Source organism: Coturnix japonica, chromosome 1 (genome assembly GCF_001577835.2).
Source record: "Coturnix japonica isolate 7356 chromosome 1, Coturnix japonica 2.1, whole genome shotgun sequence".
In the NCBI taxonomy this organism is placed as follows: domain Eukaryota; kingdom Metazoa; phylum Chordata; class Aves; order Galliformes; family Phasianidae; genus Coturnix; species Coturnix japonica.
This window is the reverse complement of record NC_029516.1, coordinates 71772707-71791827: the sequence shown is the minus strand read 5'-3', so window position 1 is coordinate 71791827 and position 19121 is coordinate 71772707. Positions and strand designations below refer to the sequence as shown.

The window sequence follows — 19121 nt, the reverse complement described above, 5'->3', positions numbered from 1 at the left end:
TGACCATGATGCTCCGATAACTCAGGACAGATGAAGTGTCAGGTATTTTCAAAGTGCTGGATCCAGATGACATCAAAACAGAGAATATCTCACCTCAACATCAAGTGCAACTCTCATCGTGTCTATTTTCCTTCAATCTATTGCTGGAAGGAGATGGAGAAATAGGATGGCCAAGAATATCTCTGGAGAAAATCCGTGCCAGCTTCAAAGAGTAGGTAAACCTGTTAAAGCAGTTATTTCATCTCTCCAGCACATTGTTAATTGGCTGATTCTCAGGCAGACTCTAAGAGCTATCACATCAGACTTGAACAGCCAAGATGCTGCAGCCATGCTGCACTGCAAAGTACATATTCAGTCTGGCCTTGGTGATCTCACCTTTCTCATTCATGGGCAAAAAGGAAGGAAGAGACCCAACTGTACACTCTGCTGTCTATGAAAATAGGACGCCGTGTCCTGTGAGCAAAGAAGATTAAAGAGAAGATAGAAAATGAAGAAATCTAACAGATGGTTTCCTTGAATGGAGAGTTGTTCCTCGGGCCACTCCTGTCAAGAAGCCAGCCAAAAGAGCAAAGTGTTTGGCCAGCAGCAGAGGTGCCATTTCCCGTTCACTGCATTTATTAGGAAAATGAAAAGGAGGTGAAAGATTTAGTTGATCCTTCACTGCCCAATCCAGTCAGACTTTACCATGACTCTGAACCTACTACTTGAAAGAAATAACATAGTCTACCTCAAAAATGTTAGCATATGAGAGGTAGGCAGTACCTTTTGAAATACATTGCTCAGAACATTAGCACGTTTTTCCAAATCTTAAGAAAATATTTGTGCAGCAATTCTTCCATTCTGGTCTCTCTATTTGGAATGGAAAAACGGTAACTTATTAAGTTAAGCAGAACAGGTCAATGCCAAAAACACACTTTCCTCCTTTTTGTACGTTGAAGTCTTAAAATAACTTAAAACCTCAGATTTGAGAAAGCAAATGGTAACCATTTTTGACTTAGTAAGGATAACAAAGCAGCACTAGTTTGTGCTGACATGAAAGCTTACAGCCACTTCTGGGAAACAGCAGTATTTCTCAAAACTACATTTATAAGAATTCCTGCTTGTCAGAAGCATTTGTAGATTTTCTGGGTTTAAAAGTAATTCTGGCTGTGTTTTGTTATTCTGGTTAACAAGAAGTATTTTTAGAGAAAAAGGTTTTATCAGAAAAAATTCTTGTGAATGCAACATTGTATTAATAAACAAAGGAGCCACTGTTTTGAAAATCATCACAACTATAAGGGATTTTTTCTTTCACATTTTTTCCTGTCATGCAAAACACCTTATAAATCATCACAAGCACTACTGTATTCTTCATGCCAGAAAGCTCTAAGGTCATCTAATACAAGAAAGGGTTCAGAAAAATCTAACATTTTTGAGCTATAACCATTTCATGCGGCTCATATATAGTTTACAGGGTTTGATTTTTACATTATTAACATGGACCATTTCAGAAGTTTCACTATTAAAACATTTTACCCCCTCTACCTACAAGACTCTCTTATTTCCTGCAACCATTAATTATCCTGGCCAGCTCCAATATGCAAGACGAGTTTTGAACAATGACCACAGGTGTTTCAAAACATGAATTCATTGGTTCACACCAATTTCAGGTGAGTCACTCTATACAGTTGCTGATGATTGACTTGTAAATATCATAAAATAGCTCTCACTTCCATACGAATTGTTTAGAAATTCCCATTGGTATCTTCTGACCAAGCAATAGCATCATCTACCACCTATATTCCTTTATGCTATAAAACTGTATAGTTTTTCGATTGCTGTGTTGTGCAAAATGGAAGCCATAAGCCTGCAAAATGCAGAACTTCTTGCAGTCGGTGTGATCAGGAGTAGCCAGCATCTACCGGAAAGGCCTTACTATCTTGCTCTATCTGACTCAGTTCTGAGTTAACTCTACAACTGTTTCAGGCGCTGTTGGAGAAGAAGAATAAAGTCAAGGAGCCAAAGAAGCCTCTTCACTTCCTTCAAAAAATAGAAAAGCCTGTCCCTCGTCCCCCCACTCCAATTCTGGAAAAACCATCAATTGTAAGTTTAACGATTTTAGCACTATTCAGTTATTTTCTTTTGATTCTCCATTATTCCCTACCTGGTTGTTGAAGGAATGCCCAGAGAAGGAAAGAAGAGAGTTTTATCCTTTTTTGTTGTCTATTTGTCTTAGAAATACAACAGTATTTCTTAAGCCTCTCTTATTTATTTATTCTACAAAGATTCTAGCAACTGAAGAACTGGAAATCTTTTACCTTATCTGCTGGCTAAATCCTTTAATTAGCTTCCATTTATAAAGAAATAAATTAGTAGATGTGTTGTACCCTTGCTCTTTGGGAACAAAAAAGCAGTCAGATACCTGCGCAAACATGAATTTATTCAGCGTCTTCCATCCTTCTGATCTGACAACACTATCGCAATCCAGTGGAGCTATTAAGTTTAGTCCCATTGAAGTCCGTGAGACTTTGGGTACTTAGCACTGAGCATGCACATCATTAATTTGATGAAGTGAAGCTCTTGTCATTGCATAGGACTCAGTCTTTGATGAGCATGCTTGGCTTAGGTGACAGTTCACCTTCATTCTTCTGTCAAGATCAGAACAGCAGTAATGTGTCATAATGTGTTGTGATGTGCCACAGGAAATAAAAAACAACAGCTTCTTCGGGGAGCTGCAACTTCTTTTCCATTTTTGAAGTAGTGCAATTAAGAGATGGTTGCCCCAGTGAATTACTTTGTCTGCTTATTAACACCATTTTCCTGAGGCAGTAAAAAAAAAAATCAGTCATGATCACCATTTAAACTTGTGAATTTTGGAGAGTCACACAGCCGTGAAAGCAAGAGAGAAAATGTCTTATTAAGCCAATCCATGCCGTCTTCCCTCATGCAGTATGATTATCTATGTTTTATATGGTCCATTTTAAGATGATTGCAACAAGAATATCTGCTTGGGGACAGCTTTCTACAGCTTTACTAACACCAAGGTATCAGGTATTGGATTGGAGTAGTACATTTACGCTATTTAGATACAAGACTAGGAGATTTTTTTAGCTACAAGGAAAGAAATAAGAAAAAATTATCCCTCAGTTGTAGTCATTCTTGAAGCTATTTTCAGACTATATTTTCTTTTGGAAGAGTTCCATTACAATACACTTGCACTTAGACTAATTCTGCCAACGTTTGGTTGATTTTCAAATATCTTTATATATTAACACATAGGTGATTTGAGCTCTCCAGTGAAGAGATCTGTAAAATCAGTCCACTTCAGCCACTGAGGAGCATCTGCAACACCACCTACCTACCTTACAGAATCCTAGTAAGCTTTCACCTACCAGCTGGCTGCAGGGAGCGCTGAAAGCAAGGTCACTCTTTCCTGCTGGTTTGTAGCAGGTGGATGAAAAGGTTGATGATTACCCTCGCTAAAGCATTGTTTGCTGCACCAAACAGTACAACTCCAAGCACAGAAGATTACATGGCACAAAAACAAACTAAATCTTACAGTAATTTGCCTTACCTGTATAGCACATATGCTGATTGTCTCCATTTCCATGTCTGGAGGGTTTGTAGGCCTCACCTCTGCAGCCAGGTGATGTGGTGCAGTTTAGCTTTCTAACTAGACTGTAGATTGATTCTTTCTTTCCATAGGAGAAGAACACACCAAATCAAAAGGCAGTTCTTTGGCTAGTTTATCTTTTCTCTTCTTGGCTGGTGGTATGGAAAGGCAGAAATGCTTCCTTTTGCTTTCGGATTACTTCATCTGCAACACCTAAGTAGAAAATATATATTGTTTCAAGCCCGCACCACTTTTCTCATCCCATACTCTTTCCAGCACTTCTAAAATGCCACTTTTCAAGCCTCTTTGTTTTAAAAAAAAAATATTTCTCGTTTCAATTTTTAGTTTTCTTTTTATCTTTCCCAGGTACACGATGAGCTTTCTTCTCCTGCTGCTGTCAATTCAGCAAGATCCCTCAGGAAGAAAAAATGCTGCCAGTTCTATTAAAATAAGCCTTCTTTTTCTTTTCTTTTTTCTCCTGTGGACATATTCTCTTTCTCATTACATACTATCATTTTTCCAAGTTGGTATCAGTCACACAGTACTAGACTAGTAGACTTCTCAAAGAAACAAATTGCACCATAGAGTAATTTGTTTTACTTCCAAACTATTACTTCCTGAGTCTTAATTTACCAAGTTACCCCAATAAAGGTCAGCACTGGAAGAAATATAAGACCAAAAAAATGGATATGTTGCTTTTTAATCCCTTTATTTATGGTTAACAGCTCTCTTGCAGCTCCTTAAATAATTCTTCTGTCCCCTTAGTGTCTTCACCTGTGAATTTGTGTTGCTTGTGGTCATTTTGCCAACTCAGTCAAGCAATAAGCAGTACTTTTAACACATACAGTCATTTATCCATCAACATCTTACTATTAGGTACTTCGCTTGAGAGACCCTCTAAAATCTCAGATAGAACCCCATTACATTGTCTTGCTCCCTCACCTCTTATAAAACATGGAAGTATACATTATTCTGACTCATATTCCTTTCATTAGTAGAAAAATATTCACAAAATTGAGAAACTGGATATTAATTTGACTTTTTGATAGCTAGGTGGATACTCCTTAGAAATCTCAGCCTCCAAATAAATTGTCAGTTATCATGTGGGTATTTGTTTTGTTTTGTCAGGAAGAAGAGGAGAGAGAACTGGCAGTGATCTGTTTGCAGAAATTGCTCCGAGGCAGAGCTATTCAGAACAAGGTATTTTGTGTCTCTTGGTTTATGTCCCCCTTCATTATGACACAGGGAATGACTAGAGGTGTTTGCAATCTTTCCTCCTCAGAACTAATGGAGGGTAAAGAGGGTTATGCAGCGTGTCCTCCTGTATGTCCTCTAAAGTCCTTCAAGTCTGCTCTCCATTCCATATTTTTTTACAGGAACATTTAGGTTCCTACCCATTTGCGTCTCCCTACCGTCCATTCAGCTGTTTAATTAGATGCTTCATAACAGAATTACTCAAATGTCTAGAATTTGCCAAGATGTGGTCTATAAGTATGTTTTGCCATGATTATGCCAAGATCCCAGGCACACAAACACATGAGATTGGCACAAAGTTGTGTCAAGGCAGGTTCATACTGGATATCTGCAAAAATTTCTGTACCTTGAGGGTAGGCAAACACTAGAACAGACTTCCTAGAGCTGATGACCCATACCTGTCAGCGTTTAAGACACCTGGATAAATGCCCTCAATAATAATGCTTTAACTTTTGGTTAGCCTTGAAGTGGTCAAGCAGTTGGACTCAATGATCTTTGTAGGTCCCTTCCAACTAAACTAATCTGTCCCATTCATGGAGAAAAAGAGTGTTCTGCTGGCAAAACATTTTGAATATATCCTCCATTTAATATGCTTGATTGCCTAACTTTATCTAAAAGATGTTTGAAGAGAAGGAGAAGAGGTGGGAACTGATCCAAGAGCTGCGCACCACTCATGCACTTCAAGGGAATGGACAGCTGCTTCTGAAGGAACAAGAGAGAATGATCCAGGCCTTACGGCAGCAGCATGACTTGAAAATGCACAAGGTATGCCTATGAAGATGGAGAGGTTAACTCACCACAGTCCTCTAGCAGAGCACTATGCTTGCAGCAGCATCAGCTCTTTCACTTATTCATTTTCTATTATCCGCAGCACAGAAAGTACCCCAAATAACTTAAATCTCCAGGGCTGAAGCATTTTTGAGATTCCCCAGAGCCTGCACTGTATGAAGAGCAGTCTGATGCACCCTGACCCAGGCTGTTACTTGCTTATTTATAAGCCTGTGGCCCTGAACAAACAAACTGCACCTTCAGACGAACCTCAGTTTACCCACGTTTCAGTCTGTTTGACTGGTGCTATGACCTGGCATCACAGTGCCTGCTAGTCACTTGCACTATTCAGATACTTTTTAACAAATGCATGTTTTTACTTTGCCATTTTCCAGTTCCATTTGTAGCTCGGCACTCCCTGAGGCTCCTCTTCAGGCACAAAGAATCAGTGGATTTATTTTATAAATCTTGGGGGGATTGAGACTTCTAGGAATTTAGCAGTGATGTCCTATTGCTGTCCTTCCCACTGTTCCAGAGAAGAGAGAAATTCTAGGCCCCATCCTCTACCAACAATCTAGGGAATGCTAGGGACACAAATTCTTACCCTATTTCCTTGCAGGGCCATGGCCTTCTGGAGAAAAGGTAATCAAATGGAGGTCTTAGACTGGAAGAGATCATAAAGGAATTCTGTCCCTCTCAGATACTGAAGTCCATCCCAGAGTTGTGCAGGAGTTTGTGTAGTTTTTACCACTCTCCTGGTATTCTACTGACCAGCTGTGAGACAGTGCTACAGGTTGCACCGCATCCACTGGTCAGGCAGAGATAAAGTCAAGATACTGCATCTTGCTAAGTGGACAGCAACAAAATTTCCCCTCAGATCCCAATTAAAACAAAAATGAATTAGGTGACTGCATTTTGCTGTTTATAATTTTGCACTGCTCCATAATACATAGGGAGCCCGAGTATAAATCATAGAATGTGGGATTAATCTACTGAGAAAAAAGATAAAATGAAAGCTTTTTTTGCTCCTTCTCTGGGTAAGAATGAAAGAGAAAGTTGTTCAGAGGTAATGACATTCAGAAGAAAGAGAGAGCAAACAGTAAATACGCTGACCTCTGATCTCAACATTTCCTTCTGGGAGAGCCGCTATCCCCCTCTGCTGGTACCTACCTCCTCTGCATTTGCCTTTTTTCTTCCTTTTTTGTTTCTGCGCTTTTAACTAAGTCTCAGAAGGCACACAGTCCAAGGCTCAAGTCTTTAAATATTTAGAACTTTAAAACTCTGGAATGCATGTGCAATGGTTTTGTAAGCGTATGCCTATTTTGGAAAGTCACTGATGAGTCACAGCCCTTTAGTTCTAGCTGGTCACAGTTTTTTTTCTCCAGGTTTTTAACTTCTCTGATATAGAAAGAGGCGTTTTTCTGTAGAAGAAAGACTGAAATTCCAGATAAAATTGTCAAAGATGTAAATTTCAAACCTGAGGTATAGCAAAATCCTAAGACAGGTTCATTCCTGTATCACTCTCCTCCATTTCACATCGGTTTTAAACACAGCACCTTGAACAATAAAAAGAAAGAAACTTGTTAGCTCCTTGATATTCATCCCTGTGGGATGGTGCAGTTATGGCATTGCTGTCCTCCTTCCTTATCATCTATGGGCTGAGCATTGGCACATCTAGGTGCATGCAACACTAATCCCTTTTAAAAGCTGCATGAACAAACAGCATAGCAGTTTAAGAAATACTATTTTTTTTACTTGTCTGGCATATTTCACCTCCAGTACACTCTGAGTTTTACATTCAAGTCTTCTCTGTTATTGCCTGTTTATTCCAACAGAGACACAGAACGCCAGTCAGCTCAAGACATTCTTTCTTGCCTAAGACTGTGGCTTCATAGTCCATGCTGGAGATAATGCACTTACCATATATCTTGTCACTTTCTGAAATGCAGTCACACACACCAGGCCCATAAAACAAGTCATGAACAAACACCTGAACTCTGGTCTCTCAGCTCTGTCACAGACTTCCTGATATTCCATTGCCAGGAGCTTTGAGCTCCCATGAGCACTTCTGCAAACTGAGTATTAATCACTGTTGATTTGAATGTGATAGCATCTAGTACTTCACATGTATAGTTTTAGGGAATAGCTCAATACCTAAACCTCTTGATTCCAGTATCACCTTTGCACTTCGGTTGCATACTGAATGTCTAACCAAAAAGGAACCATTCCTCTGGGACAGCTGTGAACTCCAACAGACATAATGAGTCCTCAAAATAGCATAGAAATATGGCTGTACTCAGAACCGTACAGCTTCCTAAACTTTGACTCAAGGTCCCGGTTTATAAGAATTGAGGCTTTACTTTCCAGATGTTAAAAGCTGCATTTGCATTTTTTGATCCTATTTTTTTCTAGCTGAGCTTAGCACAGAAAGATGAAGGGTATGCAAAGTGACCATTACATTGCCCCTTTTTATCTCCCTTTTCTCAGACTGGGAATTGGAGCAGTTTCCCAGTAGCAGAGAAAAGGCCCAGGTGACCATTCTGATTATACTCACAGACATAAAAACAGTTCAGAATAGCTGGAATATGGTGCATATAGTATTTTATTTCTTCCCACTCACCCAAGCAAAGGTGCTGCTCGTCATAGCGTAACAGGACCAGGGCCATCCCCATCATTTTGCCTCTTCATACCATCAGTGCCAGCATACAGGAAGGCTACACTGTGTGGAATCCAGGTCTGTGCACGTGAAACAAGAATGCAGAACTGCCCACGGTCAGTGCAAGGGGATGCTGTAGAGTTGTTTCACATGCCTGCGGTAGTCCTGAGACTCAGAGGGACATTCCTGAGGCTTGTAACACAATTCTTATATATATAATATATAATTACATTATATATATATAAATATAATATATAAAATATATATAATTTTTTTTTTTAAGCTGTCATCAATGGAAAGCAACTTGGCCCGGGAAGAAGGAAGGGTACTGGCAAACATGTTTGATTTCCTAACCAAAGAACTGCTGAGGCTGCAAGAAGAACGGAAGATCCACGCTTTTGTCATGCTGGCTGAGAGGACCAGGCGGATGCGGGAAGCAGAGGAGAGTGGGCGCCGACAGTTGGAAGAGAAGCAGCGGCAGGAGGAAGATGAGATTTTCAGACAGGCAAGAGAATGAGACAGGTGGAATTGCGGGCAGCTTGTGGGAAGGTTTAGCTGGAAGGGAAGTGCTTCAGATTTCAGTAAGGTGGAAGCTATGGGGAGGGCTTAGTGAAGAGGAAGTGATTGTATCCTAAAGAGTCATCTGCACTCAGGTAAGGATGATCTGAGCACCCCTGCAGAGAGATCTGACAAGCATTCGGTTACATGTCTTGAATGGATGTAAGTTTCCAAAGTTCCACAAACACTTCCAAAGAGCAGATGAACCTACATCATCTTTAGGGTTAATGTTTTGTCAGAACTTGGTCTGTCCAGCAGAACTGCTATGGGCTCTCCCAGGAAAAATGCCTTTAAGGAAGATTTTGGAATAGCTTTGTCGCCCAAAGTGGGCTGTAATAACAAAGGGTGCCATAAGATTGTTTTGAAACAATAATGAATAACTGTGATGTCCAGAAATTAGCCCTGAGATTATCCTATCCCATAAGTACTGTGTAGTCCTGTTCCTATTCCTCAGCTCCTGACTGCACAAAACAGTCGAAACAAATGAGTGGGATCCTAATTGTCTGAACCAATAATTTTCAAACTTGATGAGACAAAATTAATACCAGGAGAGTCTGAAATTAGGATTGTTTCTCTTTTAATTTTAGCTTTTTCTATTTTCTGGTTCTTGAAGTGGCAAGCAAGGAAGGTCAAAATGCAATCAGTTTCAGCCCTTCAAACTAGCAGAGGGAAAAGCCCCATTTCTAAAATCTTTGGTCTACATCCATTGTAAGGAAACCAATAATCTTACCTTGTTACTCACGTATCTTACTCTGTCTCAGTGGAAGCTTCTCCTTCAGGATTTGCTTGAATGAAAGCTGATTAATTTACTGAAGCCAACACTGGCATTTGTTATTTGGCAGCTGTTCAAGAGCCCATGAGAACTGAAGAGGCAACTGCTGTTGGATTCATAGCAAACCTGCTGCAGAAGTGTATCTGATGATAAGTTTTGCATCTATGGCTGGTTCTTTCCTGCACTTGTTTCTATCTGTTCTCAGGTGGAGTTATTAGAGAAGAATTTTTTACTCAAGTTATTCTTCCCAGAAATGGCCTCTGAAGCCAAACGTGTGGCTGGCCTGCCTGAAATTGAGAGGGACTGGTGAAAATCCGTTGATTTCATTTCTCTGGAAATCTGGTTCCGTTCTCTTGGCAAGTCAACGAGCAGTAAGAGCACCACTTTGGTATTCTGTTCCAGGTGGTGAAAGTGCACCAGAGCACTGTTGACTCCTACCTGGAAGACATTATCCTGAGCAGCATGGAGAACACGGCTGACGAGCAAGCAAGGGAAGAAGTTCAGAGGATGGCTGAAGAAATCAACGACATTGCTTACGAACTGGAAAGAAGGTATGTTCTTAAAATGAACATTGGAGGTCACTTACAGCAGTTTAGAACCTACCTAGCTACCTGCATTTGGGGTTACATGTTCAGTCTAAGAGAAAGGAAGTATAGAGCGGTACTGTTCATGACCACCTCATTAGCGTGACTGCTGTATGGGAACCATGCTGTTACTGTCTGGTACATGCATATAAATTCATCAGAGCTTTACTTTTATGCAGCATGTGCCAGATTCCCATTGGAAATCACTTGTGGGATCTGTGAATCAGCCTTTTTAGACTCCTCCATGCCAATGTGATGCTGTGACTGAACTTTGAGTGAATCTGGGAACTGCCTAAAGCGATGCCCATTCATGCTGGTCTTTTCATTTATTTACAGTATTACAGAAAAACAGTTTGAAAGAGATGCTAAAGATACAACTGTACAGAAATCTCTCCTTCTGAGGTGGCTGTTCTTTAAGAAAGTGCCAGTTTCCATGGGCTCGGTCATATGCATAGTGCTCCGGGCAGAGTAACTTGTTAAGAACACCATGGTTTTGTATTTGGCTGGGGCATCAAGAATGAATGCTTTTTTAGGACCTGCCAAACCTCTAATTCAATTTCTATGCCCTTTCTTTGGATCTGAGCCATAAAAACCCCAATGGCACAGTGACTCCCCTATGGTACAGCAGCCGTCTGTTTTGTAACTAGATGAATACGACCAGAATGTCAAAATCCTCGAGGAGAATGAAGCGTAGATAATGCATGCAGCCCTCAGGCCAGTTGGGAACCCACTGAACACTGGCATGGTAAAGAGCACAGGGATCGGTGCAAAGTCACAAAAGGGAAGAATTCAGCAAACTCAGCAAAGGGCCAAAAAAACTGAATTGTGAGACTCAAATCCTTGGAGCTGCGTGTGGGTCTAACTCCATTTGTCATCAGTAAGGGCTGGGCTCCTAAATACCTCAGAGGTTGAGGAGTCTAGGGTGATTTTCTCCCCAGAAATGCTGCTTTTCCAATGCGGTGTTGAAGCCATTGGCAGTGCAGAGGGTAATAGTCACACTGTCATGGCAGTGCATCCATTATTTTGGATAAATAGACTGAGCTGATGATTACTGCCATGACTCACTCGAAAACAGCGATAAAATTTACAAGGAAATTGCATACTTGCAGAGGTAATCTGGAAAGAAAAATGAAATGCTAATATTACTCCCCGCATCTGTTCTGTAGTCGAACTCACCTACAGTCAGAAGAGATTGTAGCAGAGCTGGTTTACGCTTTCCTGATCCCAGAGATTGAGAAGATGTCTATGAGAGAAAAAGGTGAGGAGCCAGGTTTTACGCTGTTGCTGAACTGCTTCTCCACCCTCGCTCTTGCTCACCACAAGATAAAAATGCAGGTGTCTCAGTTCTCTGAGACGCCCCACAGGTAGAAAGTTGAGCCCTCTAGTCCCTTTTCCACCAACTTCTCATGATCTTGATGGCCTGAATCAGATTTGATGCAATTTGGTGTGACTGCAATGTAGAACTGTGGAAGTGGAAAAAAAGAAAAAAGCATTGTCCATTAGGAAACAAACAGAAAAACAATCTTTAGGGAGCATGGTTGTGAGCTGTCTGTTACATGGAAACCTGTAGAAGTCTTTAACAAGCAGATTACTTCAACATGTGTAAGGAATATTATATCCTTTCCAATGGTTTTTAGTCCCAACCAATTAAAAGCTAAAACCACAAATAAGGTTTTAAGGTTGACTGTAGTGGCACCATGCTTTAAGGAGATAATCTTGCTGAATTTAAAGATATTTCTGTTTAGTCAAGATGGAAGAGTATATCTCAAAATATGGAAGGAAGGGAGGACACCAGAAACCCATGCATTACCCTTGATGGTCACGAATAAATGGCTGTTTTTGACTCCAAATGTTCCACCAACTAGCATGCCCAGAAGGCTTTGACTAAACCAGTCATCCATATAAAGATGATATAGCTAACAAAGAGCACTTGCATCACTGCTGAGTCTGGAGTGGTCCTTGCCTCATTGTACTTCTCTGCCTCAAAAACAAAGGCGCTTGATTTATTCTAATATTTTAAATGAAAACACAAACCTTCCAGATACTCTTTATGATCTGGAAATTGTGCAAACCTCTTTATTCCTGGTTTGTGTGTTTGTCACAACACCAGCATCTGTTCAGCAGCTGACAGTTCTGTGTAAGCTTAAATCAGCTCCCTTCTCCTTAGCCTTGCTTCTGCACTCCTTCCAAAGCAAGGTGATGTAATTGTGGTCACTGAAGCCTGCAGCATAGGTAATAGAACACACAGATTAGTCTGTGTCACAAAGGAGAACATAAAGAGAAGACCTGGACATGGCTTAGTATTCTGAATGTACCAAGGTACCATCAGTAATGGAAATACAGACTATGCTCAGATGCAAAAGCAGCTGGTGGATGAAGCATCTCAGCAATGCTCCCAAGAGCTCCTTCAAACATAGTCAAGCAAAGTTTGGCACAGAAGCCTTCGCAAAAGATTCAGTACCAAACATGTACTTTAATGTATAGGCTCTGCCATAGATCTCCTTCACAGCGAGACCTTCAGGGAAGCGGAATTGGTAACTATTCTTTGTGAATCCAAAGGAAATATTATCAAAGAGCAACATTAGATCTCATGAGCACACTGGTATATTGCATTTCTGTGGAAGCTTTTAAAGCTTTTCCCATTGTGAGCCAGCTTATTCATTATGAAACTGTGTTTTATTGACCCAGCACGTTCCTGAGCACACACATTCCTTGAAACTATCAGGGAGTGATCTGAGAGCACTGTTGTGTGGCCTGCCAGAGGAGTGAGTCTATTTGTGTAAGAGATCTGAGGGCTTCCAAGTTCAGACTGTGCCTACACTTCAGCTCTCCCTTAAGCATCTCTATTTTGCTATTAAGTAGACTCTTCTCCTCTCCTTGCCCCCTTTCTCTCCCATTCCTATGCATAAAAGCAGGAATTATCCAGAGCTGGCTCATCCTGGGACTCCTCTGCACATCACTTCTGAACCCTCCCCCTCACCAAAGGTCAATGTGCTCATGGGAAAGAAAAACTGCTTTTAAAAAGAGAAAACTCAGCCAACAGTTTTAAACCTCCTTCTTGTAGATGGAGGAAGGGACTGCAGCAACACCAGGAGTGTATTCCCCATATAGCACATGCAGTTCATGCACGTGCAACTGAAGCCAAAGCGCCTTGGACAGAGGAAGCTCTGCTGGGAATTGAGACCTGGCTGGTGAGGGTTCGCTTACCAGACCCAGGCTAGATCCATTGTATTTGCTGTCAGCAAAATGGACCTGGAATATGGATAAACATAAACAGGCTGGGTTAGTAATGCAGAGCAATGAGGGCTGTCTGAATGGCAACAGACCAAAACAAGAAGCCTCGGGCTTCTGCAGGGAAACAGCATGATAGCAATGACCTCTCACTGCTTGGACATTCCTCTTGTCCTCCAATAAGCACACAGGATTTCATTCCCATGATTGTTTAATCAGTGTCTGAAGTCTAGAGACAGAAAGAGAGAACAAAGAATAGCAAAGAGAGATGAATGGTAGGGTCAGTGATTTAGCTTGGGTAAAGCCTTCCCAGCCCACCTCTTAGAAATATGCACAAAGAACATTACTGAGTTAATAGTTCAAAGCAAAGAGCAATTCTACAGGTGCAGAAGGGAGATGATGGAATGGGTGGCTTAATGAATCCATCTCCATGTCTCTTTGAACTCTCTCAATGCAGACAATCATAACACAAAGAGCAGGTTTCAGCTTCACTCTTCTAGATACACGCTGCAATTGACAGACACTGGAGGAGAAGCTAACTTAAAGCCCGCTAACACACATGGTTGTGCCCTGAGCTGGAAAGGGTGGGCACAGGCTGCGCTTTCCACTGGTGGGGGAGCTCATCTTCCAAGGGAGATGCAGAGTTGGGTGCTGCTATTGGGTGACAGTAGAACACTTTCACCAAAGTTATTGGGGTGGGATGTTTTCCCCTAGATGGGCTCTTGCAGAGCTCCAGAAGGGCTACGAGCTGCCCCTCCCATCTCCCCCACTAACAACACCATGCTGCACAATTCCAAGGAAAAGCCTTTCTTACCTCTTTTCCTGTGCAGTGAGGCGGTCCCAGAGAAAACACATCTACGCTGCTCATCACATCATCCATGGGAGCGTGGAAGAGTTATTGGCCAATCCAGCATGGCACCAGGAGACGTCTGCTAGCAACATCAGGGGAACTCCTCCTGCTGAGACAGCCAGCGCTGCTGTGGGCAGGGCAGCCAATGGACAGACTGCAGCTGACAGCTCTCACTCTGCCCCAAGTCACACAGGAAGCATGTAAACCTCAGCACGAAGAAAGCCCATAGGAGCCAGCAGTGAGCCCTGCTGATGGACCAGACAAGGATGGCATGGCCTCCTAGAGATATAAACACAGTGAGTTCCCCTTCCCCTCAGTGATCTGAGCTCAGGGCATAGGGAAGGAGATAGAAGCACATTACATTTACTTTTTCTAAGGCATCCAGAGTGCAACATTCATTATTGGTCCCTTCAACCACCCACCAGCTATGCTGCCCTAGAACCAAACAACAGTGTGACACTCCCAGTCCAGCCCCTGCACCCAACTACCACTGGACCTCATTAGCTGATTTTTCTCTTCTAATTATTAGAGAAACTCAAGTGAGAGACCACTGTTGGTATTCTTGTTTGTATTCCTGGTGCAGGCCAACAGTGATCTGCACCTGAGCTATTGATGGAGCTTCCTTGTATCGATAACAAGGAATCACAAAATACTCCAGCAGTGGGATGTATTGAGGTGAGCCCCTAAGCACAGCTGTTCTCAAGCACACCCCACTGCTTGACTTAAGGGAGTAAAGCAGAGAGCAGGTGATTGTATCAACACCACCACTAACTGGCATTGCAGTCGAATGCAACTCCCCTTTGATGAGCTGCTAATGATGCCAGACTTTGCACCATCTTTTCATGTCATGCACTTAGGAAAGGCACCTTTGACCTCAGCAGAGTGGCTTCTACCAGCCAGGCAGCCTATATCACTAACAACCAGAACTGGGCGTTGTGCTTTTTCTCACCCTGATAGACACCACTTCTATATGGTACCTTATTTCTTAGGACAGCATTACTCACTCTGCCCTTCGTCTCTGAAAGGGATGCAGGAAGAATGTTGGCACATCCTGTTGTGCAGGCAGGGGGTGCTGAGGCTCAGGATGCCAGCAGGCTGCAGGCTCATACACAGTGCATCCGAGCAGGGAGCTGTCAGCTCTCCAGCACTCACCTGTCAAAACTCCCCAGGTCTCCAGGTTTAGCATCTCAAAAGTACATTTACACCAATCTCAACATCAAACTCAGGCACAGCCATGACCAAACACCTCAAATGCTTACTTACCATCCCACTAGTTATAACTTACTCAGCAGGTAACAGTAATAGCTCTTGGTGCCAACTGTATAGTTGGAATAATACAAGTGTATAGTTGTAATTACAGGGTAAATGAATAGCCAGAGAAATCTAAGAAGAGACTCACCAGTGCTGAGGCCTTCAGTTGTGATGGATGCTCACCAATGTTGAGACTCACAACAAAAACTCCACACAAAAGCAACCTCCAAAAAGAGATGCCACCTCAGTGGTGATCAGCCCTTAAATGGGATCTAGAAGTGGAATCAAGCTCCACCCCTTCTGGTAGCACAGCTGAATTACCTTCACCTGTGCTCCCACAGCTGACCCATCACTTGCCTCAGATGGTTAATCAGAGGTTCAGGCTGTGATCAACAGTTTCCTTTACACCAATGCATTTAGGCTGAAATCTGTGTACTTCCAGCACCGTGGAAGTATTTCATGGACTGAAGGAGATAAGCAGCAGATAGAAGAGAGACAGAAAAGCAAATGGAGTACCCCTGTAGTCCACTGAGCTGCTTAAGAGGACTGGAGAGGGGACACTGCCACACCACAATGCCATTTCCAGGCTGAAGGGGAGGCTGGCAGCCTCTGTAATGCTGCAGAGTCTGGCAGGAGTCAAGGCTGGGTGATGGGTTTTGGTGAGGATGCAGTGAGGATGAGTGTGGCAGGGCTTAGGGACTGGGGAAAATCCCCATTGGAAACAAAGGTAACAAAGATAGAAACAGAAAACGAAATCACAAAGTGTGGGAGGAGAGTCTGTGCGGCGCATTGGCTCCTTCGCCTCAGGCCACCTTGGACAAATTTAGCCTGGTTGAAAGACGGGATAACACGAATCACAAGATCCGGTGTAATAAGAGAGACATGGAAAACCTGATGCAGCTCAACAGGAGAACAGGAAGAGCAAGCCAATGCAGCGCTCCCTGTGCTTCTGAGATTTCACGTGGAAATAAACGTCCTGTGTGGCATGTCGTCCAATCTGTCGTGGTTACACGGACCAGAAGCATTCCAACAGGTGTGGGAATGGACATGGGGAGCAGTGTCCCTACCTGCCCCAGGGATGCAGCTCAGCACGGCAGCCAGGAGCAGGGGATGTGGGCGCTGTGTGCAGGCTGAGCTAAACGTGCTGTGGTATTTGGTGAGATCTAAAGGACTCCATCAGGGCAAAGCCCTCCTCTCCACGTGACGTTGCACTGCATGGCTACTGGAGGCCACGGCAAGGTGTCTGTGGGAAACTGCTTCAGTCACCACACGTGGGGCTGCAGAATGTGCTTTGGAGGAAGAAAATGAGCACAGTGAGAGGGAACTGAGCTCATAAATCAGTAGCACAGGAATGCACCATTCCTTCCTCGCAGCAACCAGAACAGCCCTGGGAGGAGCCGCATCTGAAGCAAACACAGCAGATGCCTCCAGGGCTGCAGCAATACAGCGCAGGCACCTGGATGATGGCGGTTTCCTCCTGGGAGGAGCCTGGCAGTGCCATGCAGCTCTTCTGCATCCCGATGGGGCCTGGATGGACCACTGCACACAGGCTCCGCAGGGGCAGTGAGAGTGGCTGGCAATTGGCCTCTTTGGAGTGACAGAACGAAGGCAAGATGGCCTCAGGTCTTCCCTGCGGCCTTGGCTCTCGGCAGGAAGGGGTGAGGAAATCCTTTCTCAGTAAGTACAGTTCCAACCAGCAGAAAGGCCTATTGGTGGGATAACATGAAGGCAGCACACCTTTCCCAGTTGCTTACTGACATCAAGCCCACAACCCTCTGTCTCTCCCGCCTCCTTTAATTGCAGCACAGCCATCACGCAAGCAGCTGCACTCCTGCTCTCCGAGCAGCACTCTGTGCTCTGGTCTCACACGGGTGCTCAGGCTCTGTTGCTTTGCTGGGCTCATCTCAGCCCTCGCAGCTACAGGGTCATAAAACTCCAGGTACCATCCTTGCACACTGAAGGCTTTGCAGGGCTCAGATGCGGCTATTACTGACTCAGCCGCCTCCTGGAAGTGTTCCTTCCAGAACCTGGGAGGAGAGGCTGCTCTGGTTCCTGCTCCAACAGCATCATTCCCTCTCCCTTTTCTCCACCTCCTGCAGCCTGCTCCAGTCCACTTCTTTCAGCGCAGCCCCATATGCCAGAGCCCCATCCTTTGTGTAGGGCTCAGAGAGCCCTTCCACCCTCCCCAGCAGCCGCCTGTGCACTCATCCTGGTACCCTCATGTCAGTGCTGGGCACAGGGCCGTCCATCCCTTTCCTTGGGGAGAGGCCAGCAGTGCAGTGCTGCAAACCATGCTGAGCAATGGCAGCTGTGCAGCACAGACCCGCTGCTGTTGCTCCTGGTGACAGCGCCTGCAGTGAGCATGAGCAGCGCCAGTGCTCTGAATACAGATGCAGCAATACTGAGCCGTGCTCCGATGTGACTCCTAAAGGACAAGCACCCACCCTGCTGCCCTCCCATGCACCCGCTCGGCAAGCAGCATCTGCTTGTTCACCGTTTCACCTCTGCAGCGTTTGAGAAGCAGCCGCTCCCACCAGCGCTACGAGGCTGTGTTTGCTTCTCTCCCCCTGAGCTGCCTCAGGGCTCATCCTAAGAATGAAATCTCTTAGTTTTTTTCCCTCCTCTCTATGCGTCAGCAACAGCATCTGTAGGTACAGAAAGCCAACCATATCCTGGGCTGCATCCAAAGCAGCATGGCCAGGAGATCAACAGGGTTGATCCTGCCCCTCTGCTCTGTGCTGGTGAGGCCTCACCTGGAGTGCTGCATCCAGATGTGGAGTCCACGGTACAGGAGAGATGTGCACCCGTTGGAGTGCATCCAGAGGAGGGCCATAGAAATGGTCCAAGAGATGGAACACCTCTCCTGTGAGGGGAGGCTGAGAGCTGGGGCTGTTCAGCCTGGAGAAGAGAAGGCTCTGGGGAAACACAGCCGCCCCACGGGGCTCCACATCAGCCCGTGTATGGGCAGCACCCCGAGCCTGGCCGCAGAGCTGCCACCCCTCACATCCCCAAACAAAGCCAGAGGAGCCGCCGTGCAATATAAACTTGTTTTTATTGAAGCAGCAGTCACATGACCTCGCATCGAGCCTTTAGGATAAGCAACAGGATGGATTTGGCCAGGTCAGCCAGCCCGAAAAAAAGAAAAAAAAGAAAAGAAAAAAAAAAAAAAAAGAAAAAAAAAAGGAATTTTTTTTCTTTTTTTTTTTTTTTTAATTATTTATTCTTTTTAATTTATTTATTCCTTTTGCGCTAATAGACATGTCATGTTTAATACACACATTATCCAGTACCGGAAACCCAACTGAGAGATAGCGAGGTGCTGATTTGCTGGAGGAACGGTCCACTGGACAAACGTTACAAATCACCACCAAAGAACGTTACTGATGGGACCAAATGAGGAAGGAAGAAAGGAAGGAAGGAAGGATGAGCGCAGTACCCAAAGCCAGCGGATGGACACAGGTCGGTACCAGTTTAGTATCTATAGGTGGACAGGAAAGGAAGAATCGCTTGGTTTGCAATTTGAGATCTTGTGTCCCAGGGTTCCTCTCTCCATCAAATCAAACGTCATCAGAGACAAGCTGGCACCTCTTGGAGAAGTATCGCGG

The 19121-nt window shown here is 43.8% G+C and overlaps 1 protein-coding gene across 1 annotated transcript in view; it reads left to right on the top strand.

The window, feature by feature from the left end:
• Positions 1-16218, top strand: part of CFAP91 (cilia and flagella associated protein 91) — a 28648-nt gene extending 12430 nt beyond the window's left edge. The window contains exons 11-17 of the mRNA XM_032447349.1: positions 1966-2082; positions 4721-4792; positions 5465-5611; positions 8554-8775; positions 10003-10151; positions 11351-11442; positions 14246-16218. Of these exons, the coding sequence (XP_032303240.1) occupies positions 1966-2082; positions 4721-4792; positions 5465-5611; positions 8554-8775; positions 10003-10151; positions 11351-11442; positions 14246-14469 (1023 nt within the window). The 3' untranslated portion in view covers positions 14470-16218. The remainder of the gene's footprint in view (positions 1-1965; positions 2083-4720; positions 4793-5464; positions 5612-8553; positions 8776-10002; positions 10152-11350; positions 11443-14245) is intronic.
• Positions 16219-19121: the final 2903 nt, after the last annotated feature.